This window comes from Primulina huaijiensis, chromosome 14 (genome assembly GCF_012295235.1).
Source record: "Primulina huaijiensis isolate GDHJ02 chromosome 14, ASM1229523v2, whole genome shotgun sequence".
Classification (NCBI taxonomy): domain Eukaryota; kingdom Viridiplantae; phylum Streptophyta; class Magnoliopsida; order Lamiales; family Gesneriaceae; genus Primulina; species Primulina huaijiensis.
The window spans coordinates 20,203,152-20,229,471 of NC_133319.1; the positions used below are offsets into that span (position 1 = coordinate 20,203,152).

General features: G+C 35.7%; 4 protein-coding genes, 1 long non-coding RNA gene and 2 pseudogenes across 8 annotated transcripts; 3 read left to right on the forward strand and 4 right to left on the reverse strand.

Moving 5' to 3' along the window:
- Window positions 1–137: 137 nt before the first annotated feature.
- LOC140957196 (rac-like GTP-binding protein RHO1) lies at window positions 138–3,728 on the reverse strand. 3 transcript variants are annotated; one of them, XM_073414336.1, is made up of 9 exons: window positions 3,598–3,724; window positions 3,404–3,449; window positions 3,202–3,364; window positions 2,699–2,786; window positions 2,511–2,620; window positions 1,957–2,020; window positions 927–991; window positions 710–775; window positions 138–602 (listed from the first exon to the last, which is right to left on the reverse strand). In XM_073414336.1, the coding sequence occupies exons 3-9, from the start codon at window positions 3,298–3,300 to the stop codon at window positions 498–500; spliced, it is 597 nt and encodes a 198-aa protein (XP_073270437.1). In that variant the 5' UTR covers window positions 3,301–3,364; window positions 3,404–3,449; window positions 3,598–3,724; the 3' UTR covers window positions 138–497. The 3 variants fall into 3 exon arrangements, with proteins under 3 accessions (XP_073270437.1, XP_073270435.1, XP_073270436.1); XM_073414334.1 differs by having other exon boundaries at window positions 3,202–3,449; window positions 3,598–3,728; XM_073414335.1 differs by having other exon boundaries at window positions 3,202–3,452; window positions 3,598–3,715.
- A 954-nt stretch (window positions 3,729–4,682) lies between these two features.
- LOC140957290 (uncharacterized) lies at window positions 4,683–7,976 on the reverse strand. Of its 2 annotated transcripts, none has more exons than XM_073414480.1 (3): window positions 6,629–7,976; window positions 5,582–5,931; window positions 4,683–5,084 (listed from the first exon to the last, which is right to left on the reverse strand). In XM_073414480.1, exons 1-3 carry the CDS (start codon window positions 7,846–7,848, stop codon window positions 4,837–4,839), a joined length of 1,818 nt encoding a protein of 605 aa, XP_073270581.1. In that variant the 5' UTR covers window positions 7,849–7,976; the 3' UTR covers window positions 4,683–4,836. The 2 variants fall into 2 exon arrangements, with proteins under 2 accessions (XP_073270581.1, XP_073270580.1); XM_073414479.1 differs by having other exon boundaries at window positions 4,686–5,103; window positions 5,586–5,931; window positions 6,629–7,973.
- Window positions 7,977–10,825: 2,849 nt separating this feature from the next.
- Window positions 10,826–13,987, forward strand: LOC140957325 (serine/threonine-protein kinase-like protein ACR4; annotated as a pseudogene).
- On the reverse strand, window positions 13,723–14,338 carry LOC140957326 (uncharacterized). The gene is made up of 2 exons (XR_012171609.1): window positions 14,081–14,338; window positions 13,723–13,984 (listed from the first exon to the last, which is right to left on the reverse strand). It is a non-coding gene; the product is annotated as an uncharacterized lncRNA (long non-coding RNA).
- A 1,206-nt stretch (window positions 14,339–15,544) lies between these two features.
- Window positions 15,545–18,348, forward strand: LOC140957420 (endo-1,4-beta-xylanase 5-like; annotated as a pseudogene).
- On the reverse strand, window positions 18,213–20,415 carry LOC140957419 (thaumatin-like protein 1). The gene is made up of 4 exons (XM_073414654.1): window positions 20,265–20,415; window positions 19,902–20,041; window positions 19,031–19,700; window positions 18,213–18,750 (listed from the first exon to the last, which is right to left on the reverse strand). The coding sequence occupies exons 2-4, from the start codon at window positions 19,987–19,989 to the stop codon at window positions 18,444–18,446; spliced, it is 1,065 nt and encodes a 354-aa protein (XP_073270755.1). The 5' UTR covers window positions 19,990–20,041; window positions 20,265–20,415; the 3' UTR covers window positions 18,213–18,443.
- Window positions 20,416–25,018: 4,603 nt separating this feature from the next.
- Window positions 25,019–25,711, forward strand: LOC140958077 (secreted RxLR effector protein 161-like). The gene has a single exon (XM_073415469.1). It carries the CDS (start codon window positions 25,019–25,021, stop codon window positions 25,709–25,711), a length of 693 nt encoding a protein of 230 aa, XP_073271570.1.
- Window positions 25,712–26,320: the final 609 nt, after the last annotated feature.

The window sequence follows — 26,320 nt, forward strand, 5'->3', positions numbered from 1 at the left end:
CGTCATACTCCAAAAAGACGTCGTGATTCGAGAATGAGTCGATTTAATTGTGATGTGATTAAAAAGATAAATCGATACGGGAGAATAAAATTAGAATGTGCACATACTGAGCAAAATATCAGAATGATGACAGCTGAAACAATAAAAGAACCAGTTAAACGTATTCAACTTGCCTATCAATCTGGATATCACCACCTTCCCTCCCTGCTTTCAACACCAAACTAGGTTTCATAGAATACCACCAACCATGTTGAGAAAGAGATGACATTAGAAATACACAAGCTCTTTTACACTATACAAACACAAATCATATAAGCCTAGGCTTAAAATCCATAACATATACACGAGTAACAGCCTCTTTGATCAATGCTTCGACGAAGTTATCTGGTACAGTAAGTGGAGATTACAACACAAAGGCTATTGCTTCCTTGAGGAAAGTACGAACGCAGTGTAACTTACAAATTGTCTCTTCCCGCTTTGTCATTTGTTTTGAGTAATCACAATATATTGCAAGCTTTATGACCCCCCTTCTTCTTTTTCTTCTTTTGCTTTGGTGGCTGCAGGATAACTTTTATTGCTGCATCAAACACTGCCTTCACATTCTGCAATAGTTGGTAGGAGATTATGGAAAAATACATGCAGAGATAGGAGATAAAAAAATTCCACTCTGCGTACTAAGGGATTTTTTCGAAGTAAAATGTTATATCACCTGTTGTGTTTTAGCACTACATTCTATATAAGCAGTTGCTCCAATCAACTTCCTCAGCTCCTCTCCCTTCAGAAGAACAGAAAATAAGTTTCTCTAGGAAGGTAAACAACTCATCCTCAAAAAGATGAGCAAGAGCCAAAGATGGTCTTGATTTGAGTTTCGCAGACCATATTTAAACAATGGAAAAGAGGTAATGTTGATCGTGATACTAATTTACCTGTGCATTCATGATGGGAACTGCTCCTGGGTGGTCTAGGAAGAATTGCTTGTCCTCACGAAGATCTGGAAGGAAATGAAAATAGTAATTTGCACCAAGGGACCAAAATTATACATCATTAATAAGAGGGTAAAAGAAATATTAAATTAAATTGACATGATTAAGTGCAATATCCATGGGAAATGTACAAATGGCACCTTACTCCAGATAACTTACAAAACAAATAAAATTGTGACACCAATAGTTTACATAGGAATCAGATTAACAAAGTTACGGGAAGAAAAAGGATGACGTAAACAAAGAGGATAAAGGGAATATTAAAAACATTTATAATGCACCCAATTATGGAAGAAGCACTTCCACGAATTCCATGTGGCAACAAAGCCTATATACATTACACGATTTTATGTTAGGAAGCAAATAACTCCATGAGCGCAGAATCTAGATCTTAGTAAATACATAATTGAGCCAAATGGTTACCAGAAAGAGTTAAGGTGAATATTGGATTTCATCTATTCTTGATTACTCGTTTTCTGTAATTTTTGTTGTTCAAAAATTTATTTCACGTCAGACAGTCACTTTTGCTGTTGATATTTCTCATTAACATATACGTTGCTTGAGTTAAGTTGGGTATTAGCAGTAGAAACATCCATTTATGATATTAAACAGACAAAGCTTCTTCTATGTTTAGCTATTAATGCAATTTGTTCTCCAAATTCCAAGGATGAGAGAGCATGCATAAGCTTTCAATATCACTTTATACCAATATGAGATTATTGTTTTAAAACCAGGAGCATGTAGTACAATAGCACAAATCTGATACCCAACACAACAGGACACAAGCATGATAGTGAGGTAAGTTCACAATCACATAAAATGCGGCATGAGAATGTCCCACTTTCAGATAATAACATCAATGTGATCTCTCAAATGTCTTCAAGCAGAAATTTATGAATTATGAGGAACATTATCCAACAAATTGAGTCAAATAATTTAATGCATCAAAAGAGAGAGCGAAGGGAATCCTGACCAAGCTTTGTTCCAACAAGAATTATTGGAACTCCAGGTGCATAATGCCTCAATTCAGGTACCCACTGTACAGAAATTAAAACACATCAGAACAATCGGCAATTGGATAGTTCTAAACCTCATCAGCCTTAATATTTCACGGGAAGCATTTTCATAAGAACTAAAATTCTAAAAATGTGGGGCTCTATTTGATTGAAGAGAAGGCCCATTGAAGTAAGATATCCAGGTCGGGGCAAGCGTGAAAGTGTATTGCACAACTGTCTTAGTTGAAGTTAAATTCAAAGAAAACATTCTCAAATTTCTCATCTTCCATTTTTCTTTGAATGAATTGTCGAAGCAACTAAAAGAAAGGAAAGGGGAGAATGAGAAATAGAAATGCCGCCAAGTATCCCTTGGCCTGGTGGCAAGGGTGAGGCCCAAGAGCCAACAGGCTTTGGTTCAAATCCCATTTGTGTGGGTAGCTATGTAGTTTAGATAGGAAAACCCCCACCCTCTTGTGTCAAAGAAAAAATAGAAAGGGCCATATCTAATCCAGTACAGAAAATGAAGCCTCGCCTTCTTGGAGATATTCTCGAAGCTGGCCTTGCTAATAAGGGAAAATGAAAGAATAAAGACATCAGCTCCACGGTAACTCAATGGTCTTAATCTATTGTAATCCTCCTGGCCTGCACAACAAATTTAAAATGACTCACTGTTCTCTTTTGATTCATAAATAAACAAAAAAAAATGAAGAACTAGTGCACCTGCAGTATCCCACAATCCTAAATTAACAGTGCTTCCATCCACCACAACATTGGCACTAAAATTGTCAAACACAGTTGGGACGTAATCCTGTTTATTTAACAATAAAAGAGATCAAAACAAAGAAAAGGTTTCAATGGAAACACTTTATTCCACAAGAAAGTAAAAAAAAAAAAAATCCAGAAAAAGACGTCCTCTCCACAGGCATAACCAAGAGTCTCATCAAATCAGAGAAATTAGGTAATTTACTAGTTCCATGATATTCGCAAACGCCTCCACCCATCCCACATAGCGATATCTTGAAATAAGAAACAGGAAAATTCAAGAATTTCAATATTTAGTCGATTAGACAAACAAACCCAACAATATCCAAGAACTCCATAAAAACACCCAAAAAATCCCAAATTTCCATTGAATTCCATTCCTACGATGAACCAAAAACAAAACAACAAAAAATGACGACAGAGGAAAAAGAAAGAATTAACTCCAATAGGCAGTAACTTACAGTGGGAAAGGTGTTGCTGGTGTAAGAAATGAGCAGGCAAGTTTTACCCACGGCACCATCTCCGACAGTTACACACTTTATAAACCTCGACGCACTCATCTCCACGCCGGCGGCTCCTCTCCCGCCCGCAAACAATCCAACTCAGCCTATATCTATCCGAATTCTCCACTCCACACAGATCAAACCCGAAATCCCCCGCAACTTTAAGTAGTTCCCACCGACACACCCACTTCAACTTCCACGATTAACTGCTGGAAAAACAGCAAATCTTCAAAATTAAGCAAAAATAACAGTGATTTCAAAGTTTAAACCCAAAAACAAGAAAGAATATAAAATGCTTAATAAGCTTCGATAAATATACAGTCAAATTCACAAGTACCCAAGAAAAACACCCACCTGGCAGAGAAGAGAGAGAATCGTTGAAATTCAGAAAAGAGGGAGATATTCTTCATTGATATAGGAAGGAAGGAAGGAGGGAGGGAGAAATAGTAGGTAGAGAAAAGGTTGGGGTTTCGCCAGCTAAAAGCTAGCTGCGCCTAATGACACGTGATTTGATTCCATACACCGTATAATTTTTTTTTGTGAAATAAATAAATATCAATCACCATATAAAATATATACTTTCTAAATTATTTTTTAAGAATCTTTTCTTTTATCATTTCTTCATAAGTACTTATTTAATTTCACGCTCTAAAAATTAATTATTATTGGATTCTAATTAATTTTTTTGGATAAACCATTATGTTAACTCAACATACTACAAATTACATTAGTCAGATAAAACTCAGTTGACAAAAATTTGCCACTAGTGTAAGAAAATATTGGTATGAATAATCAAACTCTTCGTTATTAACTCACTTCATCAACTCGAACACCTTTGATAACTTATTATTATTATTGTTATTATTATTCATATTGTTGGGGGTGGAAAGCATTCTATATTTTTTTAAACAAATAAAAAAAACTATGTAATTAAATGGATACAAAACAAATGAATTTTATAAGGTAGGTGGACGCTTAAGCATGACCTAAATTTGCATCATGTGTCCTATCAAGCTAGCTATGCTCGGGGAAGAACAGGTTTCAAAAGATTTATCGGTCGTATATGAAATTATCGACCAGTTAGTTGGTGATGCTTGTAAGGATATTTTTGCCCGAATATCATTAAAAAAAAAACACTCCATGTGTTCTTGTTTATTATCTATATTTGAGGATATTAATCCAACATCCAAATGCAAAGCATATCTTGCATATTATCTACTCTTTCTTCTCACATTATATAATATAATAATGCAAATATCGGTACCAAGAAGAACTAAATTCCCCCATCTTTCTTGCAAAAGCTGTAAATAATCACAATGATGCAACTCCAGTTTTATTTAAAAACTCAAGAAACAATTCGTCTGGATGATTGGATAAAAACCTCAAATATATGATTACAGTGTCATAATAAGTATCCATATCTATATATGACAAATTAATGACGACCAACTATTGCAAAATGACTTTTTATTGAACAAATCCGGGTACAAGATAAAAACCTCAGATCATCAACAATTTGCAGCAAGGAAACTGCACCTCCAAAAAAACAATTACAGACAATACAACACGACAAACTAATTCATGAGGAAAATTTTAAACTCCAAGAGGAGCTCTTACAGGAAAACCTGCTGGTCTATGACTTCTACTGATGGGTAGATGAACATAAACATCGTGGACGTCCTGTTTCGAGACCTCCCCTCGGTCCCGGTCAATAGCATAGCAAACATACACTGTATCGATAACATTGTCCAGAACGTGCACGAAGTAGCCAAGAATCACGATCAACAGTATCCAGGCCATGACAGCAACAAAGTAGGCATCGTCCCCAAGATGAATTCCAGCTTTCAATATTACACAAACCTGAAAATTCAGACACCAATTGATTAGGATCGACCTGGAGACATGGACAGTGCAATATATGGAGGGTAAAAAAATTTCGAATCAGAGAATATATATTTCTCTTCTCCATCCACGAACACAGCTCGCAAGTCGTAGCCAACTATAGGCACCTGTCCACATTGAGCAAGGGCGAGTTTGATACAAAAACATTTAGCTTGAAAAGTTATTCTATTGAACCGTGCTATTTTGAGTTTCTCTGAAAATTTAAAAAAAATTGCGTATTTGGCTGTATTGATAAAAACAGTTTTTTTAAAAAATTGAAATGGAAAAAAGAAGTGCTGCACGGCCAGATTTCTTGATTTTGGTTTTTTAAAACTGCCTTCTATAAAAAACAACAAAAAACCTCACAAAAAAAACATTAAAAACAAATTAAAGAGAGCATTATTCTTCTCGTCCAAATGCGCTCAACTCAATATAGATAGATGGCAATAGTTTACACTAACCACTACTGTGTAGATTGCAGATAGCACTAGGATAATGCCAGCCAGTATTCGAGTAGAAACGGTCTCAACAAATACTGCAGAAAGAAGGTTGCGTTTGAGAAGTTCGTAAGTCATTCTTGCGGCTTTGCAATATGCTTCGCCAGTTATGGCTGCAAAGTTTATTGTGAATTTGTTCAGAAAATCAATTGCTGACATTAGGGCACTGACACAGCACCGTAGAATGACATTTACAATTCCTGATGTCTCCTCTTGCCTAGCATTATCAACCATAGAGCGCACAACACGAACTGCGCCGAAAATTAATCCTGAGAAACATATTGTGCCAGAGGAGTGGCCAAATGCATTTCTGCAATGTTATAAAGAAGAGTCACGACACAAAGACAACAGGCGCTGCAATTGTGTTTACAAAAAAGAAACGAGTTTATTTCAGTGCACAACATTCGGGATATTTGGCTTCAATTTATCGAGAGGTTTTGAATCCAGGTATGTCTATGCATCAAATCCTAGCAAAGCCTTGATTTTTAAGGATGAGGAAGATGGTAACATCCTCAAACTTACTCTTCTGTTTAGTTCATCAGTGGAGATTGGATAACAGTATCGTGCTTACAACAATTAAGAGATATAAATAAGGTACTTGGCTACTTGCCGCTTGTGATATGTTTAACACAGCCTTATTTGCACAAGTAGCAACGATGTCTATCATACCGCCTTTGAATGCTAATCTCATTTCTATAAGTTCATCAAGAATAAGCTTGAGTCAACAAGTTAAACCAGCCTCCCAAGTTTCTGCTCTATAAACCATCACCAAGACCACTAAATCAGATCTTATTTTCAGTCACATTAACTATGTATTTATACCCCTCCCAAAAAACAGTAACTTGAAAGAATAAAGGAAAATAACCAATAGGCTGCATGATTGTTGGCCGTTGCTCTTAGTTCACAGCAAGAAAAAGGAAGGACAATCAACCGAGCATAGCACACCATGATGCATAAATTTGTAGAGCACATTTCACTGAATTGAGAGAAGTAGCAAGAGAAAACACCTCAACGAACTTCTTATTGCACGCTTTGGCCGCAACTCATCCTTTGAGAAGTACCACTGAGCTATAGTTCCACTTATCACATATACCTGAGCTTCCACCATTGCTGTAGCAGACCAGAGCATAGTAAAGATCGCCAACGTATAATAGGCGGGCACCCATCTATCCTGTTTCCAAACACAATAGTGTTCCCCATTCTCTTTTCGAGGCACAATTTTTCCATTACTGCTCGAGTATATCAAGAAAAAAACTATGGGCACATAGTACACAAATAAACCCAAAGTAAGAGATGGAAGAACTCCAAACAACCCCAAGTTACTTGACAATGCATTAGCAGCCACGCCGATGATACTCACGGTTAACTCAACTCTATGCCAGTTTACTATGAATATCCACACGATTACCCCAATTATTAAGAACACAAAAATGAGGACTAAAATTCGATAAGATAAGGGAAAAGCATCACTACATCTGGAGCTCACAGTGCAAGCAACAAACCAAGAAACATTGATGAAAATTGGGACTATCACAAAAAATGGAAGCGAAGCATACACTATCTGTTTTGTGTAGCGTTTAAGCAACAAAAGCACTAACAACACAAAGGGCAAGCTCAAAATTAGGGTGACTACAAGAGTCCATATCAAGCTATTCAAAACGCTCGATCCTAAGGAGTTCAAAGATGTGGGATTGCTACAAAGAGATAAATAATCCATCAAACTATAAAGTAGACTCGATTCTTGGGGAATTGAAGAGGTGGAGTTATGAAAAGCAGGGGAATTTCCAGGCACACTCTCAGAAAGATTCGATTTTGAGGCATTCAAAGAAGTGGGGTTGTCACCAAAAGCTGAACTGAGAAGATTCCACTCCGAAGAATTCAAAGAAAACGGAGAGCCAAAATACTGAATGGTGCAAGAAGATAAGGTGGTGTTGTAGACAAACGAGGAAACTTGATAGCGGTGGGGGTTTCTGTTAACAGTTGCGAAAATTCCGAAACCAAAAGTGAAGAGTACAAGAACACAAAAGAGAATAAGGAAGGGCAAATCTTTAAAAGGGCGAGGCCCATAATTGTAAGAGATCTGAAGGTACTGAGCTTGGTCTTCTTCAGTTTCAGAAATCGAAGCGGCGGAGGGTGAAGGAAATTGGTGGGAAAGGAGCGGCTGGGTTGTGGTGGTGGGTTCGTGGGGGTTGGAAGCCAGCTTACTCGGGTCATCTCCGCCGTCCATTGTGCGGCGTAGCGGCGGTGGAAGTGGTGTGTTCGCTGGAGAAGGTGACGGGGTGTTTTGACCGATTGCTTTGGTCGGTTTAAGAGAATCTGTGGCACAAGTTGGAGATTTGTTTACAAAGTTTTGCAAATAAAACTTGAATTTTTTTATTAAAACTTGTTATGCCAGAAATCAATTACTTTAGCCACCAAGATTTGCGAATTTCCGAACAACATGATTGGATTCATAAGTCAATTGATTGAAATAATTAGTTTTGATTCTAAAAAAAATGGATTACGAGAATTTAATCAATCAAAAGAAAATGGATTACAAGAATTTAATCTATTATTCCTCCTTTATTGCATGTTCACCAACTAAAATTCAAATTTTAAGTATGTGTAGCTAAATTTTATATTATTAAAATTATTATATACGCATATATATAACATAAAATGGAGCAGAATATTTTATTCCAGATATTGAGCTTGAATTAAACCACATTTTCTTTGTGATTTAACAAAATATGAGAGTTAATTGTATCGAGTAGTATCAAAAATATATTTATCAAATTTGTGTTTTTTATAAATTTCAATTTAAATTCGAATTGGAGGAGATATTAAATTTTCTGGTTAATTAAAATTATAATTAATAAAGTGGAAAGGGAAATGGGCAATTTTATTTGAGCCCACATTCATGCGACATTGAATTTGGAAGTGGGAAAATAAAAGTGATTCTCCTCCGTTGTCTCAGCCCATTAGTAAAACAAACGACGCATCTCTTCTTTTTTTTAAAAAAAAAATAAAAAATAAAAAAAAATCCCTTCTCCAATAATAATATTTTTTTGGATTCATTATTTATTCGTATAAATTAATGGAATGAAACATATATTTTCATTCTTACTTTGGTTCATCGCCATGCAAAATATGTGCTTATTTTGTACAATAGCTTTGATACTTTATGAATGGTCCATCGAGACCCGGACTTTGGACCCTTGGCCTATTTCTAACCAAGATAAGTGGTCCATTATGGATCTCAATTACTCTACTATAAATATTAGATTTGAGAGTCTAATTATTCATTCACTATATTGACTTTCAGCAACATCATTAGCTGCTCTTTCATTTTCGTCATCATTATCTGACTTGATCGTCGGAAAGACTACGTCGGGACACCCTCTCGACCCCTTTCTAACAATCTTTTTTGTGATTTCAAGTCCAGAGTAGGTTCGATGTCTGAATTCGAACTAGTCCCACCTACTAAAATCGAATCTTATACTTCTAGTGAGTATCAATACATTTTTCAAAATATTTACGAATCATATCTCGACTCAATTCCTACCCATTATATCGCATGTCATCTCATTTTGTACTAGAGATTTCAATCTATTTTGAGTATATGCTTTACTATATTTTATCCCGAGTTATCGTTTATCATTTAGTACGTACAAATAAAAATCATAAATTAACATAGCATGTGACAAACAAGGAATTTAAATAAATAATTTGTGATTATAACACAACTCATCACATTAAAGCAAAGTATATATATTCCCATGTGAATTCATTAATTTTGTCATAGATTGTGGTGTTATAATGTGGAGATTTGGTGATATTTTAGTCAAACTCAAACTAATTTCTTAACAGTGAAATTGAAGTTTGTTCTTGCATGAACTCATTATTCAATTCCAGACAACTTAGGATAAGTGAAAATCTTGTGTCTTCTAATTGACAAACAAATTTTTTTTAATTTTTATTTTAAAAATATACTCAGTAATTAATTTATATTGTGGCCATGTGGGAGATTGAGTTAATCTTGGAAATAGCAAACATTTTGTTGTACTTGGCCTTTAATTTAATCACAAATTAATTACAGCCTAAGTCGTCCTAAAATCCATGTGAAACCGAGCCCTCACAACACTCTATGTAAAGTAAAGTGCCTTACAATTTTAAAATAAATAAATAAATTTGTCTATATTTTTTTTTATCGGTCTTATCTCCATCAGATACAATATTATCTATTAACATCTGACGTCACTCTTTCGCAGCCACATAACCAACCAGATAAAGCAAAACAATATCAACAGCTTTACGCACAAGAGCTTTTCATATGATCACTCATATCAATATTATTTTCATTCATGCACGTTTAACCCAACAAATATATATAATTTTATTCAATGCAAACAAAAAAATTGCATCACTGTAAAAAAAAAAAAAAAAAAAACAAGCAGCTAGTATCTGATTGACGCAAATCCTGCGTTGCCATTGTTTTCATTAGATGAGAATATATATTTTAATTTATTTATTTACTACCAAAAAAGAGAAGAAAATATTTCATAGAAAATGACATGACGTGAAAGGAAGTAACAATGTGAGCATTTTTGGAGAAACAGTTGAATTGGATTCGCAGGTAATAATTTTGGTCTATTTAGGACAAATAATCATAAAACAGTGTCGTATTCCAACTTTTTTTTTAAAATTTTAAAATAACTAATTGTGGTAATTTCCTTTTAAGACACAGAAATATTTGATCTCCATGACCATGCCTATTCCCACACTTTTGGTAATACACTGTAGTGTTTCATAAAGGATTTATATATATATATATATGTATATATTTAAAATGATTCTTAATTTTTAAGGCTTTACATAATTGAAATTATTATAATATATACTTCTATATAATATGAAATATAGTACAAAATAGAGTATATTATTTCATTGATTTAATTACACCTGAGTTAATTTTATTTCATGTATCATATGGTATTCTATTATTGTATATAAATAAATATTTCATCCAATTTATCAACACATGGTTGGGGTTACCAATTCCACTGAACTATATTAAAAAAAAACAATTTAGTAATTCATTTTACTAATATTTAATAAAAAATTAAGTATTTTTAAATTTACTAATCTATTAAATAAAGTATCATTATCAATGATTAAGAGTTAATTAATTAAACCATTTATTTAGTAAGTTCAAAAGTATTAAATCATAAAAACGAAGCATTTAATGTGAGCGTGACGTCCAGCGGTATCTGGACATAACTTTATTATTTTAAAGCAAATGAAGACCGTGCGATTAAACGCTCGACAAATATATACCGTCAGATCAATATTAAATGCTCCACCTGCTCGCGTTCCCTCTCTTTCTCTCCTCTCCTGGGGAACGCTTCAGCTAACTTCCACAGCCACCACCTCCGCCACGCACGCTATCGTTTACCCCCTTTATCCAGCTTTCCTGCTGAATTTTCCAACTGGGTTCAGATTCTCAACCTGAGTAAAAATGAAGTTCCGGTGGGGTGGAAAATTCGTGCTTTTTCGTGATCAGAACTTGGTTTTCCTGATGTTTTTTTCCTGTTTATGTGGCAAAGTTTCGAGCTTGGGATCAATGTCGTCCATCGCCATTTCTTATGGCGAAAATGGACCTGTTTTCTGTGGGATAAAGTATGATGGTTCCCATTCAGCCAGTTGCTATGGCTCCAACTCGGCTATAGTTCGTGCTACTCCGAATCATTCGGCTTTTCTTGGTTTGACAGCTGGAAATGGATTTGTTTGCGGTCTTGAGATGGATTCGAATCAACCCTTTTGCTGGGGGAGTACGCCGTTTATTCCAATGGGGGTCCCTCAACCAATGGTCAAGAATTCAGAGTACTTGGAAATTAGTGCTGGGGATTATCACTTGTGCGGTTTGAGAAAACCCTTGGTGGGAAAGTTGAGAAACTCTTCGTTAATTGATTGTTGGGGTTACAATATGACCAAAAGTTACGACATTAATGGGCAGATCCAGTCTATTTCTGCTGGCTCGGAGTTTAATTGTGGTTTGTTTGCTCCGAATAGGAGCGTATTTTGCTGGGGTGATGAGACTGGAAGTAAAGTGATTTCGTTGATTCCCAGGGAGTTGAGGTTCTGGAAGATTGCAGCTGGGGGGTTTCACGTTTGTGGAATTTTGGAAGGGGTGAATTCGAGAGTGATTTGTTGGGGTAGGAGCTTGGATCTTGAAGAAGAAATTTCTGTTGGTTCTGTAATAAATTCTGGGCAGCTGAATGTGGATTTGTCTCCCGAGGATTCTATGCTTTCTGTAGTTGGGGGAAGGTTTCATGCTTGTGGGATCAGAAGTAATGATAGAGGAGTGGTTTGTTGGGGTTATAGCGTCGAAAGAAGCACGCCGCCGCCTAATGGTGTTAAACTTTATGAGATTGCAGCTGGGGATTACTTCACTTGTGGAGTTCTGGCTGAGTCTTCTCTCTTGCCTGTTTGTTGGGGTGAAGGTTTTCCTTCAGCCCTGCCATTGGCTGTTTCGCCCGGTGTCTGCAAGCCTGCGCCTTGTTCGAAGGGTTTTTACGAGTTCAACAATGCGAGTTCCCCTTGCAAGTCTTCCGGATCCCACATTTGTTTGCCTTGTAGCAGTGGCTGTCCCAATGAAATGTATCAGATTTCTGAGTGCAGTTTGGCGTCAGATAGGCAATGTGGTTATAATTGTTCAAGTTGCGGCTCATATGAGTGCCATTCCAACTGCTCCACTGCTGCTAAGTCTGGAGGAAGGAATGAAAAGTTGTGGTCAATGCAGTTGCCCATAATTTTTGCTGAGATTTCGTTTGCTGTGTTCTTGGTATGTGCTGTATCTCTGACTTCAGTTCTTTATATTAGATACAAGTTAAGAAAATGTAGGTGCTCTGTTAAGTCCAAGAAAACTAGTGGGAAAGGTTCTTTTCATAAGGATAATGGGAAAATTAGGCCTGAATTAGATGAGCTAAAGATTAGGAGGGCTCAGAAGTTTACTTACGAAGAACTTGAGAAAGCTGCGGATAGTTTTAAGGAAGAAGCTTTGGTCGGTAAGGGTAGTTTTTCGTGCGTGTTCAAAGGGGTTTTGAAGGATGGTACAGTTGTTGCAGTCAAAAGGGCTATTGTATCTCCTGGTATGAAGAACTCGAAAGAGTTCCATACAGAACTTGACTTGCTTTCAAGGCTAAATCATGCCCATTTACTGAATTTGCTCGGCTATTGTGAAGATGGAGGAGAGAGGCTTTTGGTTTACGAGTTTATGGCGAATGGTTCCTTGCATCAACATCTCCATGGTAAGAATCAGGAGCTAAAAGAGCAACTAGATTGAGTGAGAAGAGTGACTATTGCTGTCCAAGCGGCTCGTGGGATTGAATATCTACATGGTTATGCTTGTCCCCCGGTAATCCACCGGGACATAAAATCATCAAATATCCTCATTGATGAAGAGCACAATGCCCGTGTCTCAGACTTTGGTCTCTCACTATTAGGGCCTACCAATAGTAGCTCCCCTTTGGCCGAATTGCCAGCAGGAACGCTCGGTTATCTAGATCCTGAGTACTATAGACTTCACTACCTCACGACCAAGTCTGATGTTTACAGCTTCGGTGTTCTACTGTTGGAAATCCTCAGTGGTCGAAAAGCCATCGACTTGCAATATGAAGAAGGAAACATAGTCGAATGGGCTGTCCCTCTGATCAAAGCAGGTGAAATAGAAAGCGTTTTGGATCCAGTTTTGAAACCTCCAGTTGAACTTGAAGCTCTGAAACGTATAGCGATTGTCGCTGGCAAATGTGTGCGAATGAGAGGAAAAGAGAGGCCATCAATGGATAAAGTGACGACTGCTTTGGAGCGTGCCCTGGCTCTGCTAATGGGCAGCCCGTGTAATGAGCAGCCTATCTTGCCAACCGAGGTGGTTTTAGGAAGCAGCAGATTGCATAATAAGTCTTCTCAAAGATCCGGGAACCGGTCAACCTCGGAAACAGATGGAGCCGACACAGAGGATCAAAGAATCGAGTTTCGAGCCCCGTCATGGATCACTTTTCCTAGCGTTGCTTCTTCTCAAAGGAGGAAATCTTCTGTTTCTGACTCAGATCTTGATGGAAAGAACCTGCAGGAAGCAAGAAACGCGTGCAATAGCACCGGTGCTGCGGATGGATTGAGAAGTCTTGTGGAAGAGATCGGGCCAGCTTCTCCTCAAGAACATTTGTACTTGCAGCACAACTTCTAGCAAAAATTTTCAGTCTTTAGCGTTGTTAAATTACAATCAATCAACGAGAGAAATGTACAGAATGTAGAAGAAATACCCTCTAATGGATAGATATTTCTTGGGTCTTTCTTGTACTTCATATCTTTAATCAATATTTTGCCTAGCATATGGAAATCAAACTAATTTGAAAAACAAAACATTGCCATGATATATTATTTCATGAAAACACTAAAGATTTTCTGAAAAAAAAACTCACTTTATCCTTCACAATTTGGATGAACAGAGCCTCCAGCTTCTGCATTCCACATGTTTTACAACAAAATCCTTTTATCATTGGCCCTTTTTCTGTTGGTGGTTTTTTTTTTTTTATGTATTTCACCAAGCATAATCGTTGCCAAGATTGACGCCAATTAGAAGAATAGTTCAGGTACTCAGTGACTAAAAGACATCAACTTTTGGACAGCCTGTAGAGTGTGACACGGATGTAAATCTTTTAATTGGTCCCTTTGGCCTAACATTTGCTTGGGATATATTTCTTTAAAACTAATTTATCCTCTTATATGGGTGTTTTGCTAATCAATGTTTACCAAGATACAAAGATTCAAACTAGTAACAATTAAATATAAATTAACACAGGTTAATCAAATGCGTAATTGAATGATACCACTATCCAACTAACAAAACCGGGATAGAGAAGCAAAGTGGCAAATTCAGACAGAATTTAGAACGAGGTTGCTCTAAAATTCAGTCTTTGAATTATTGAAATGTACTTCATATCTAAATGCTTAAAACCGAAGACATTGATAGCTCCACCACTTCCATGTTCAATGTTATTTATAGTCCATTCTCCTCAGTCCTCACGGCTACGATTAATACAACGAACGGAGAAAACAAAATATGAATTTCGTATTATACTATGAAATTGACAAATTATTAACAGTGCCCTTTGAGAATGAAAATTTTTGGATTAAAATTTTTTTTAATAATATATTTATTTGTTACTAATGTGGAATATAATGTCTTGTGCTTTGTCATTGATGTTTCTTCCCTTTCTTTGGTTTGTCAGGGGAAAGACACCATTTACTTGAAGTTGTAGGAGTCACATTTTCACTCTTTTTGCGTGTTGGACATTTAGTTCAATCACATCACTTAGCCTCCTTGGATAACAAAAGTAGGAGTGGGAGACCAAAAAAATAAATTTTTCACTCTTCAAAATATAATAAATCAATGATCTCTTGCCAAGATGATATGTGTCTGATGTGGTAGATTAAGTCTTTTGATCATCCTAAAAGCCAAATAAGACAAGTCGGTCAATTTTGGAGGATTTCAGGTGATATCGGATTTGGATGAAAAATATAGCTCTTGGGTGGAAACAGAACGACGAACAAATTTAGGGGCAAGTTATTTTTTACAGGTCTTTGAGCTCGCATCATTTCGGTTTCGGTAATTTTTAATTTTTATAATAAATTTTACTTATGAAATTCTACTTGTGTTTTGAGTAATATTTTGCTTATTTCATCGATTATAATTTCGTCCGACAAATATGGACCTAGTTTCGATTGATAAAGACAGTTGAATTCGAATAAAAATATCTGAGTGTTTTCCTTTTCTAGATTTTCCTAGCTATTAAACCTGAATCAACAAATTAATTTAAGTTCATGCTATATATAATTGTTAACACAATAATTAGTGAATATGTGTATACTGGCAGGTCCTTTCTATTTCTACAATTTGTGTACAAACAAGGGATGGGGAGCTGTTATTTTGTTGCATGTGAATATTCATACACGGTTCACCTCAAAACCACACTGTTTAGCCTGTGATACCACCACCCCTTTCTGAATACTTCTTCCTCTGCACAATTGTCTGAAAAACTAAAAAAAATTACATTTTTCCCAACCCTTAACTCTAATTTGAAGATATATCAAAGAAAATGAAAGAATTCCTGCACTTCATTCCTCTGTTTTTGCTCCTCTGCATGAACTCAGCCCCGGCTTCAGCTTACGGTTCTCTCTCTCTCTCTCCCCTTCTGCTCTCCCTTATGTTAATAAAGAATTTTTACTTTTATTGCAGATGGGCCACTGTATGATTCTCCTGCTTACACTGAGGTAAGTGCTGGATTGTGGCAGAATAATTTCCAAGTGTGTGGAACGACAACATTCGAAAGATCCAATCTTGGAACTTTTCATTCTACATGTTTGTTTGTTTTATTTAGTATCAAGATTGGAATATGGAGAAAATTTGAAGTGAAAAAGATTACCACAACTGTGTTTATATGCAGTGTAAATTCGAAAAGGCACTTTACAACGGAGGGATGCTCAAGGATCAAGAACCGGCTATAGAAAAGGCAATTCTGGGCGATAGCGATCGGGTTAATGCACTGGTATTTTTGCTGCAGAACCTCACTCAAGGCACCAAATATTGTTTTTCCAGTTAAATTCCTGCTCCTTTTTACTGTTTGAGATGCTAATTCAAGCAATAAAGTAGAAAGAATCCTCGTCATTTTTAAATGTTTCATGCATAACAGTTTGAATCAGGATGCTATATGCCGACTCATCTATGATAAAGGCAATCCTCGTGACGGAAGAAAGGACGCTGAACTGCATAGGCACGGTTACTTCAAAGGCGGGTTGTTGGTCTTTTTTGAAAGGTGGCTTTGTAACGACATCTCCGTTAAAAATGCCTAAGCTGTATCTCCAGGTAAATATGGTGTCTATATAGAGCGTGATTGAATTTTTGATGTTGAGTGATTTCGGTTTTTCATCTCAATACACCAGAACTCAGATGGCAAAAATGTCAGAATAGAAACTGCGAGTGCTTCTTTGCAGCCTTTCACTGACGAGGAATGAACATTAAATCAAGAAACAAAGATCAACAAGGTAGATAGATTTCACAAGTTAAAAATGTTCAAATTCCAGGCTTCTAAAAAACTGTTGTGATCCGGTCCAGGCAAGGAAACGTGCCGTAACAATCCATGTATCAGATAAACATGGGAAAAAATTGCAAAGCGCAGCAATAAGAATCGAACAAATCTCAAATGATTTCCCATTTCGATCTGCCATAGCAAAGACCATCATCGGAAATTCGCAATATCAGGTTCGATTAATCTGCCAAAAACAAATGTGATGCTATTCTTCTGGTTATGTGCTTCTGAATTTTACGGTTTTAGAAATGGTTCGTAGAGAGATTCAATGCTGCGGTATTTGAAAACGAGCTGAAATGGAATGCTACTGAACCCAATCCAGGGCAGGAGAATTACAACATCCCAGATCAGATGCTAGAATTCATCAGATCAAACCAGATAATCGTCAAAGGCCACAACATTTTCTGGGAGGACCCAAAGTTTATTCCTTGATGGGTTCGAAACCTGACGGACCACAATCTGGAATCAGCTGTCCAATCAAGAATCCAAATCCTGATGAAGAAATACAAAGAGGAATTCATCCACTGGGATGTCAACAACGAGATGCTGCATTTCGATTTCTACGGGGACAGGCTGGGTCCAAATGCCACACTGCAATTTTTCGATACACCCCATCAGGCAGATCCTTTAGCAACCTTGTTTATTAATGAGTTTAACGTTGTTGAAACTTGTAGCGACATTAACTCAACTGTCGACACATACGTATCAAGAATGAGAGAGCTGCAACGAGGGGGTGTGTCGATGGATGGCATAGGACTCCAGGGTCATTTTAATGTGCCTAACACACCGATCATGAGGGGCATAATCGATAAATTGGCCACTCTTGGGCTTCCTATATGGTTGACAGAAGTCGATATCAGCAAACAAATCAGTAAAAAAACACAGGTACCTAAACCATATTTGTGTTATGCATCTGAATATTTTGCCATCCTACGTGTACCCAAAATAATGACCGAATCACCTTTTCGTTTTATAATCAGTTCATCACTTATCTTGCCAGGCTATGCATCTAGAAGAAGTCCTGAGAGAAGGTTTTTCCCATCCTGCTGTAGATGGGATCATTTTGTGGACAGCTCTGCGCAAGAATGATTGCTACCAAATGTGCCTAACAGACGATGAATTTAACAATCTTCCGGCAGGTGACACCGTAGATAGGCTTCTGAGAGAGTGGCGCAAACAGGGGCAGCGGACGGAGAAACAGATGAGTACGGCTCCTACAGTTTCTTTGGATTCTTAGGTGAATACAAAGTCACAGCTATGTTAGGAAATGCAACAGTGAATTCAACTTTTCCACTCTCACAAGGGAAAGAGACCAAGCATTTTAACATTCAATTGTGACTTAAATTCGGTGAAGGGCTAATGTAAATTCACATTTTACAGTTTTAGAAAGTTACATTTTAAATATTATGAAGACACATACCCTTCCATGTTTTCTTTCTTGCAATGCGCAAACTAATTGGACAAATGACAAAAGAACTTCGGACAAAATAAACTAATAAACTATGACGAAAAACTAAAATACAGCATTAATTTACATAAATCAAGGCCAAAAAAATGAAATTCTAGCTAGAACACTTCCCCAAGAATGAAACGAATTAAAATATGGATCGATCAGTTCTTTTCCACTAACAAGTCAAACCCGATCTTTCCAAGACAGCCTTGTGCTCAATGTAATCTGCATTGGGAGGAGCCAAGCCTAGAAAAAATAAAAGGGGGCACTACAAACAAAAAAGGAAACCAATGAAAAGAAAATAAAGATAGCACCAGAATGCAAAGTTGATGGAGAATGGACGACCCCAGATGAAACCCCCATGGCTAGACCAGCCAACCATGACCCCTCGTCCGGAGAAGACTCGGATGCGGATCTCGGATCAGAGCCTGGATCCATTCCGGTCACACTGATTCCGTACCCTTTATCCGAACCCTGTAGAGATCCATCGCCATTCTCAGTTGCTGGTGTAGTGGTTGACGTTGTTGGAGTTGGATCTTTGGAAGATTTCTGACTGTAAAAGATAACAAAAGGGCATTTCATAAATACAATAAGGACTTTTAATGAAAGAAAAGTTAGTCAGGTTCAAAAGGAATTGTAGTAAATTGATTAACTTAATCTACAGCGTGCCCCCAAATCAAAAAGATGAATGGATGATCATTAACAGAATCTTACACTAATAATACAACAAAAGTTGGGAGTTCAAGGAAAGGAAAAACAAAAAAAAGCAAGCATAAAACCCATCGAAGAGAAAATCGTGTAATAATTATTAAATAATAAGCATCTTCTTATACCTTGACGTGGAGGGACAAAATGTCACAATATAATCAGCACCAGTGCAAGTGAAAGTGCTCGTGGGATCATCATAAGCATAGCTATAGGATCTGGGACAAGCAGACTTAAACATCTGCGAGTAAACCGTCGGCTTGCACGACGAGGGCGAGTTAAACTCGCCGCTGCAACAGTACTTAGGGCTCCCGAAAGCCTCACACGCGCTCCTACAAGCTGCCCCATTTCCAACTCGTAGCTCCGACGGGCAGACTCGGTTAAGATCCGTCACGCAGCCGGTGGAAGCGCACATGCCCGAACCGCCGGTGGCTTCAACTATCATAGGCAAATTGTAGCCGTCGACTAGGCTTACGTCGTAGAAGTCTAGACCGCCAGTTCCGAGGGTAAACTCTGCCAATGTGACGGGCGGTGCAGCCCCGGACCCGCGGCATTCTGGCTCACCGGACCCGCAGTCGCCGGTCTTGCAAGATCCTGTTCCGGAATCCGAGAATTCGCAATCTGTTCGTCCCCAGAACCGGCCAGACCAGCCGGCGGGGGAAATCAATGTGCGGGAGGAGTCTGGGGGAAGCTGAAACCCTGTGCTATCAAGTTTAGGACCGCCGGCGTTTGCTAGTATACCAGGCCACACTGTAACCTCGCATTTGTTCACAAAGGTGAATGTAGTTCCACGTACCCCTGTTAAACAAAGAAAAACAACAAAAATCTCACAACCCCGTTCAAGAAACGAAAATCATCCAAAAACCCAGAATCAAGATCAGACTTTTACTCAAAAATGCCACCAAACAGGCAACAACTAGCTTAAAGATCACACATTTGACACAAAAACCTCGTAAAAAAATTCTAGTTAAACAACAATAAAATGGAAAAAATGACAACCTGAGGAAAAAAGAAGAAAGATGCTGAGGAAGAAAGTCGAATACAACTTGAACAAGGAAAGATCCATAGGACTGTCGTTGCTTTCCATTTCTTGATGTTTTCTTCCCTTTGTTTTTACTCCCCCGAGTGATGGAGGTGTGCTGAGGACGGAGGGGAGGAAAGGAATTATTTGGGGCAATGTGTTTGTTTTTATTCAAAAACAATAATAAAAAACTGAAGAAAACAATGTTATTTTGTTTTGCCTGGTGCCTGTTTCTGTAATCGTATCAGCTCCAAGAGCAAAGAAATGGAGAATTACACCAACAAATGTGATTATTGATATTATTATTTTTGTTTTTGGGTCCAATTAAGAAACTCCATTACCACTGACAAATTTAACGTCAAAATTTGCTTTTTCTGGGGAAATGGGAAGAACCCTAGAGAGAGGAGGTGGTGATTGTGGTCAGCCAAGCTGGTGGCGGAACTGTACTAGGGTAAGCAGCTGTGACCACACACACTGTCCAAAATTCACACTAAAGATTCTTTCCATCCGTTGAGTTTTTATTTTTTCTTTAATCCTTTGGTGTCACGCGTAGTACATACATATTTATTTTATTTATTATTATTTCTTGATAAATATTTATATAAATAATTTAAAAACTAAAAATCTGTTTTTCTTGGTTGATACTTGATAGTTTTATTTTGTGTAAGTTTAATGTGTATTTAAATTTGTGTAAGTAATTTGTAAAAAGTATAATAAAAATTATGTAATTTAAAATTTTTTTAAAAAAATAGACATATAATTTCATTTGAAGTTCGAACTTGTAAAAAAAAAACTTTGAAAACTTGGATGCGATATTTTATATATTGTAAGATTTAACTTTCCATATTGTTTTTTTTATATAGAAATAAAACTATGTGATTTTTATAAAACCAAAAAAGTAAATCTATTTTAAGAAAAATACATTTGATAGTATGTAGTTGTTAAAGGCATATAAAACTTATAATGAAAATCTAAAAGGCCAATAAATTTTGTAAACATATATATAAACCATAGTTTCATACATTTTAGGAAAAAATTTATTTTTGCAAGTATAATTAATTTTTCATTGTTTTTAATATAATATTTTGTACGTTAACTTGTCAATGTTTTGTAAGAAACTTAAGACCAAAATATATTTACCAAAGCTAATATGATTTCACACCATTTTGATTTCACCTCCGATTCTTATTAAATCGAAGAATTTGTAAATTAATTTTCGAAAACAACGATAATTTTGAGGATTTATTTCAATTTTATTTAACCATTCAACCCTTGATGAAATCGAGTCATATAAAAGATATTGGGTTTTGCAATGTTCGAGAATAGACCGTTCAACTTTACGATTGGAAAAGTGGTGAACTTTGTGTCAACCATGGGATAAATTTTTGAAAAAAAAAAAAACCCCCATAATCCCTTTTGTCTAAAAAGTTACTACAAATTGCATTATTATTTTTTTAATTTACCTTTAAGCATAAAAATATTGGCCTCGACTTTCTTTAGCAGCATAATCACATAATTATTTAAGGCCCAATATCTGTATAAAATATCCCATGCTTGATAATAATGTAAAAATAATTGAGATGGAATGAGTAGAATTTTTGGAATAGTTCTCTTTTTGGAGTAGCTTATTAAGATTTCTTTTTGAGTTATTGGCTTCTTCATTTACTTTCTTACCATTGGATCTTGATTTACTTAGCGTATATAACATGTGATGAGACAAAACTCCGATCCGAACTACTAATCATCGCTTAACCTTGACAACATACCGCAGTGTTCTAAAAAGCTAGAGTTTAAACGTGCTTAAGCTTGAAGCTCGACAAAAACGCCCCGCTTCGGAGAAAAGCGGAAAAAAGCGGTCAAACTGTAGTTTGACCAAATTAAGCGTAATTAAGATGTTTAATTAAACGTACTTAAGCACAATTAACCGTATCTGTATATTTTTTAATTTTTTCTATTTTGAAGGTATGTATTTTTATTTTAAAATAATAAATTAAGTTTATAATTTAGATGTTTATTTTTACATTTTAATTATGATTAAGCGTATCTGACAATGATTTGACAAATATTTAATATTTTTTTGATGTATTCTAGTTGCAAAACAAATAAAAATTGTAATTTTGAGATTTTTTTGCTTTTATAAATATGATAATTAATACATCATACTTAAATTTATCATATTTATATATTATTTTATCTATTTATTGGTTTGATATAATAACAATAATACTAAAGATAAAAACGCTTTTTCACACTTAAGTTCGTGCTAATTTCGCTTAAACTTGAAAAACTTGGAACTCGACATCCACATTTCGAGACACTTCACATTTTTTAGAACCTTGCAATATAGTGATCATCATCTATAACTCATTGTATAATCGATNTTGAGGTTTGAATTCACCTTAGATCAGACCATATATAGAGCTATGCTTGGACTTTGGTAGACTGACCCAATCAGCTATTTGGGTCTTAGTTTCGTGTTCAAATTAATTGGACCTTTTAAGTCTACAAAGACATTAGTAGATAAAATATATTCTGGTCCGAAATTAACTTTCAAGACAAAAAAAAAAAAGGATAAATAAAATAATAGATTATTTTAGAATTTTTAATTTTAAATTCTAACCTCTCATACCGTATACACTCACAACTCACGGAAGTTTATTAAAATTTTTTTTGATGAATTTTCAAATCTTATTTTTTTTAATTGTTGGAAGAGATAGTAGGATCGACCACTTCCAGTTTTACCAAAAGATATAACTAATGATAATGCTTCAAATCAAATATTTTAACAAAAAATAGCACAAACATTACGATTTGATTGCTCTCAGGACAAATACAATTATTTCATCTCACAAATATTTCTCACAATGATTACATTTCTTACCGTAAATGAGAATATAATCGGTGACATTGACTCTAACATCAACTGTACCAAAACTATAACTAGTGTTAATGGTGCAACTCAAATATTTAAACTAACAACAGCCAGAACGTCACACTTCGATCGCTCTCTCTCAACAGAGACAATTATTACACCCAACACACACACACACACACACATATATATTCTATAATTAATTTACACCTCATAAATTTATTAATATTTTATTGTGAAACATTAACTAAGTACTCAAATTAATTTGCAACATTTTATATTGATTTATATCACTTTTATAATTTAGATAATTTCTTTTGTGAGATAGCTATTGAAAAATAATAATTTTGATATAAAAGTGATATTTTTTTATGAGTTTGGTAGATCTGATATCCGTCTTAAAAAAAATAAAAAATTGACGTGTCTCACAATTATTTTTATCTATAGTTGTTTGAGTTGGACATTTACGTACAACGTAGTTAATATAATATGATATGTTCGAAATTTATATTTTAATAAAAAAATATTAGCTATTAAAGTGAAATCTAATTTCAAACAACATAAAATGAGATATTCCAATCTTTTAAAGACTGATTTGATAGAGGATTTTTAGAAGTTGAAACTCTTTAATATTTTTGCTTTCTTAAAAATCTCCGAACGAGTGCTATTTTTGGTGTTGAGCGTCAAAATGACGTCTGCAATTGAAGTCTAATCAATTGAGTTATTGCTAAGTATCTTGGGTAGCATCTAATTGAAAGGGTAGTTATGAAATTTCACCATCTTACTCCACAAATTTATATTTTTTCAATTTTAGTTATTTCTTTACAAAAATACTGATATAGAACTAGAAAATGATGACGTGACACCAAAATTACTGATATGGATGTAGACATTGTTGATGTGTTTGATGTCACGTTAACACTTTAGGGCTAAAAAACTAAACTCGAAAAAAAAATAGTGGATTAAAATTGTAAGTTAACCAATAACAAGACCAAAACGAAAAAAAAAAAAATTAAGATGAACTAAAAACGTAGAGTAAATTTTAAAATAGATATCATGTGATACATATTTAGGAGATTATGTTTGCATTATTTTGGTGCAAAATCCGTGTTAAAATAAAATTGTCGATTACAAGTTATTATAAAACCCTAAAAATAAAAATTTGCATGAGTAACTGAGATGTTATTTTTAATCAAATAATAACTCAAAATTTGACATTTTGAGATAGGAGAATTGACTTATTTACCCCCACCGAGCCAGCCATGGGTGGTCGGTCAAAGGGGGACAAATTTATCAGGGAATGTTTGTGGTCCATTGGCTACAAGCGTATCATAATTCATCAATATGTTGTGTTGCCCCCAAACAAACACTCTTTTGACGCCTGAATTTTGCTCCTTTTTCAATTAGATTCATTCGAGCTCGAGATCGTCTCGTTTGTTATCGTGATAGAAGAAGAATTGATTATAACTGGGGTGATGTGTTCAAATTCTTGGAATATCCGATATAGAAACACAATGTTGTAAACATACGAGCTCTAATATAAAAAAAAACTAATATAAGATAATTGTAAGAAAATCTCTCCATGCTTATAATCTGCAACTTTTCAAACGTGTGATAGAAAAATTGTATATTTTATATATTTATACAACCAAAATCTCAAAATTAAGTATTGTGTTTTCATTTTTAGGTGCCCATGTAGATTTTTTTTTATAAAAATTATGTATAACCTCATAGAGAAAAAGTGGTACAAAACATGATGACAAAAAGAAACCAATATGACCATAAGGCTGCCTTTGGGTCGTCATTGAAAGGTAAAAACGAAAGATAAAAAATAGGAATCTAAATGATTGTCATGAAGTATGCTACAATACAACTACATAAAAATACAGCAAAAAGGGGAATTTAGTTTTACTTTTACTGCAAAGATATCTAACTTTTTTTAATAAAAAAATATGACTAGACGATGGACAAACTTCTTCAAAAATGGAGCATAACACAATCAGTATAGATTTATAGAAGAATGGTTTTCATTAAAATGGAATTACTAATTTGTTTATTTAGTTTCTTGAAAACGTTAATAAAACAATATTATATCCATTTTCATCTCTACCTTGTTCTATGATGGTTTGATGTACGATTTGATCGTATCGATTCTTTTTAAGCATACCCTATGTACTATACACACACACAGATAATATNTCAATTAAAGATGATGAAGTAGAAATGGAAGCTGTATATATGAAATCAGTACCTTACTCAAATGCAGTAGGAAGTGTGATGTACTCTATGATGTCAACTAGACCGGACATTGCCTATGGTTTGGGCCTAGTTAGCAGATTCATGAGTAAGCCCAGTAGAGAGCACTGGCAGGCTGTCAAGTGGCTGCTAAGATATCTCAAAGGCACTTCTAAGCTGAAACTGGTATACTCTAGCCAGGCACAATCAACTTGTGATATCATTGGGTACTGTGACTCAGACTTTGCTGCTGATCTTGACAAAAGAAGGTCACTTTCTGGATATGTTTTTACCTTTGGAGGGAATGTGGTGAGTTGGAAATCAAGCCTACAACATGTGGTAGCCTTGTCAACAACAGAAGCTGAGTATATATCTCTTACAGAAGCTGTCAAAGAGCCTTTATGGATTAAAGGATTTGTTGGAGAAATCGGATTTGAGCAGAATTATGCAACCATTTTCTGTGACTTACAAAGTGCTATCCATTTATCAAAAAATGCTGTGTTTCATGAAAAAACGAAGCACGTTGACGTGAGACTACATTTTGTGAGGGATATCATCACAAGACAACTTGTAAGTGTAAGAAAGATTGACACAAAAGTTAACCCGGCGGACGTGCTCACCAAGATCATTCCAGTAAGCAAGCTCAAAGATGCATTGGGTTTGCTCAAAATTCAGGAGTAGCGGTCCTGGATGCAAAAAGGGAACTCTTATTGAATCCGTGATACAAGCATATTAGAGTCAAGGTGGAGATTTGTGAAGATGTACCCTGCCTCTATATGCTGAAGTGGGTGGCTAGGATTGCAACGGTTCATTAGTGAAATATCTAACGGCTATTATGTTTTAATATCTTGGGCCCACATTTAATTAAAAAGGGATGAGTTGGATGTTGTACATACAGAAGACTTAAGAAGACTCTAAAACAGAAAGAAGTTATCATCTCTCTGTTATCACGAGCGGCTTTCTTTTCATTCTTTTGAGAGATATAGCTAGCGTATTTTTCATCCTAAAATCCTGCTACAAAGTTGAGGGATTTTGTATTCTTTCTGTGAGATTCTGAACGCTATAAACTCATCTTCGATAGTGGATTCAATTGGGGTTGTAACTCTGATCCTTGGATGTAGGATTATTCAAATCCGAACCAAGTAAATATCGTGTGTTCTTGTTCTTGATTGCTTGGTAACTTTATTTTCTTGTTCGTTATTCTGGAGGATTCTTCACAAACTGGTATCAGAGCTAGGGCTGCTACAGAGTTGCTGAATCTTCTTTCTTTGTTCAGAAGGTGTTTGTTAT

Excerpts from the sequence above, each read along its gene's own strand:
- LOC140957290 (XM_073414479.1), bottom strand. The coding sequence starts at position 7,848 with ATGGACGGCGGAGATGACCCGAGTAAGCTGGCTTCCAACCCCCACGAA. Across the intron at positions 5,932-6,628 it reads GCAATAAGAAGTTCGTTGAG|AAATGCATTTGGCCACTCCT; the intron begins GTGTTTTCTCTT and ends ATAACATTGCAG. Across the intron at positions 5,104-5,585 it reads CTGCAATCTACACAGTAGTG|GTTTGTGTAATATTGAAAGC; the intron begins GTTAGTGTAAAC and ends CTGAATTTTCAG.
- LOC140957419 (XM_073414654.1), bottom strand. The coding sequence starts at position 19,989 with ATGGAAAGCAACGACAGTCCTATGGATCTTTCCTTGTTCAAGTTGTAT. Across the intron at positions 19,701-19,901 it reads CTTTCTTCTTTTTTCCTCAG|GGGTACGTGGAACTACATTC; the intron begins GTTGTCATTTTT and ends TTTGTTTAACAG. Across the intron at positions 18,751-19,030 it reads TTTTGTCCCTCCACGTCAAG|TCAGAAATCTTCCAAAGATC; the intron begins GTATAAGAAGAT and ends TATCTTTTACAG.
- LOC140958077 (XM_073415469.1), top strand. The coding sequence starts at position 25,019 with ATGGAAGCTGTATATATGAAATCAGTACCTTACTCAAATGCAGTAGGA.
- LOC140957196 (XM_073414334.1), bottom strand. The coding sequence starts at position 3,300 with ATGAGTGCGTCGAGGTTTATAAAGTGTGTAACTGTCGGAGATGGTGCC. Across the intron at positions 2,621-2,698 it reads AGGATTGTGGGATACTGCAG|GCCAGGAGGATTACAATAGA; the intron begins GTGCACTAGTTC and ends TTTGTTGTGCAG. Across the intron at positions 776-926 it reads TTCCCATCATGAATGCACAG|GGAGAGGAGCTGAGGAAGTT; the intron begins GTAAATTAGTAT and ends GTTCTTCTGAAG.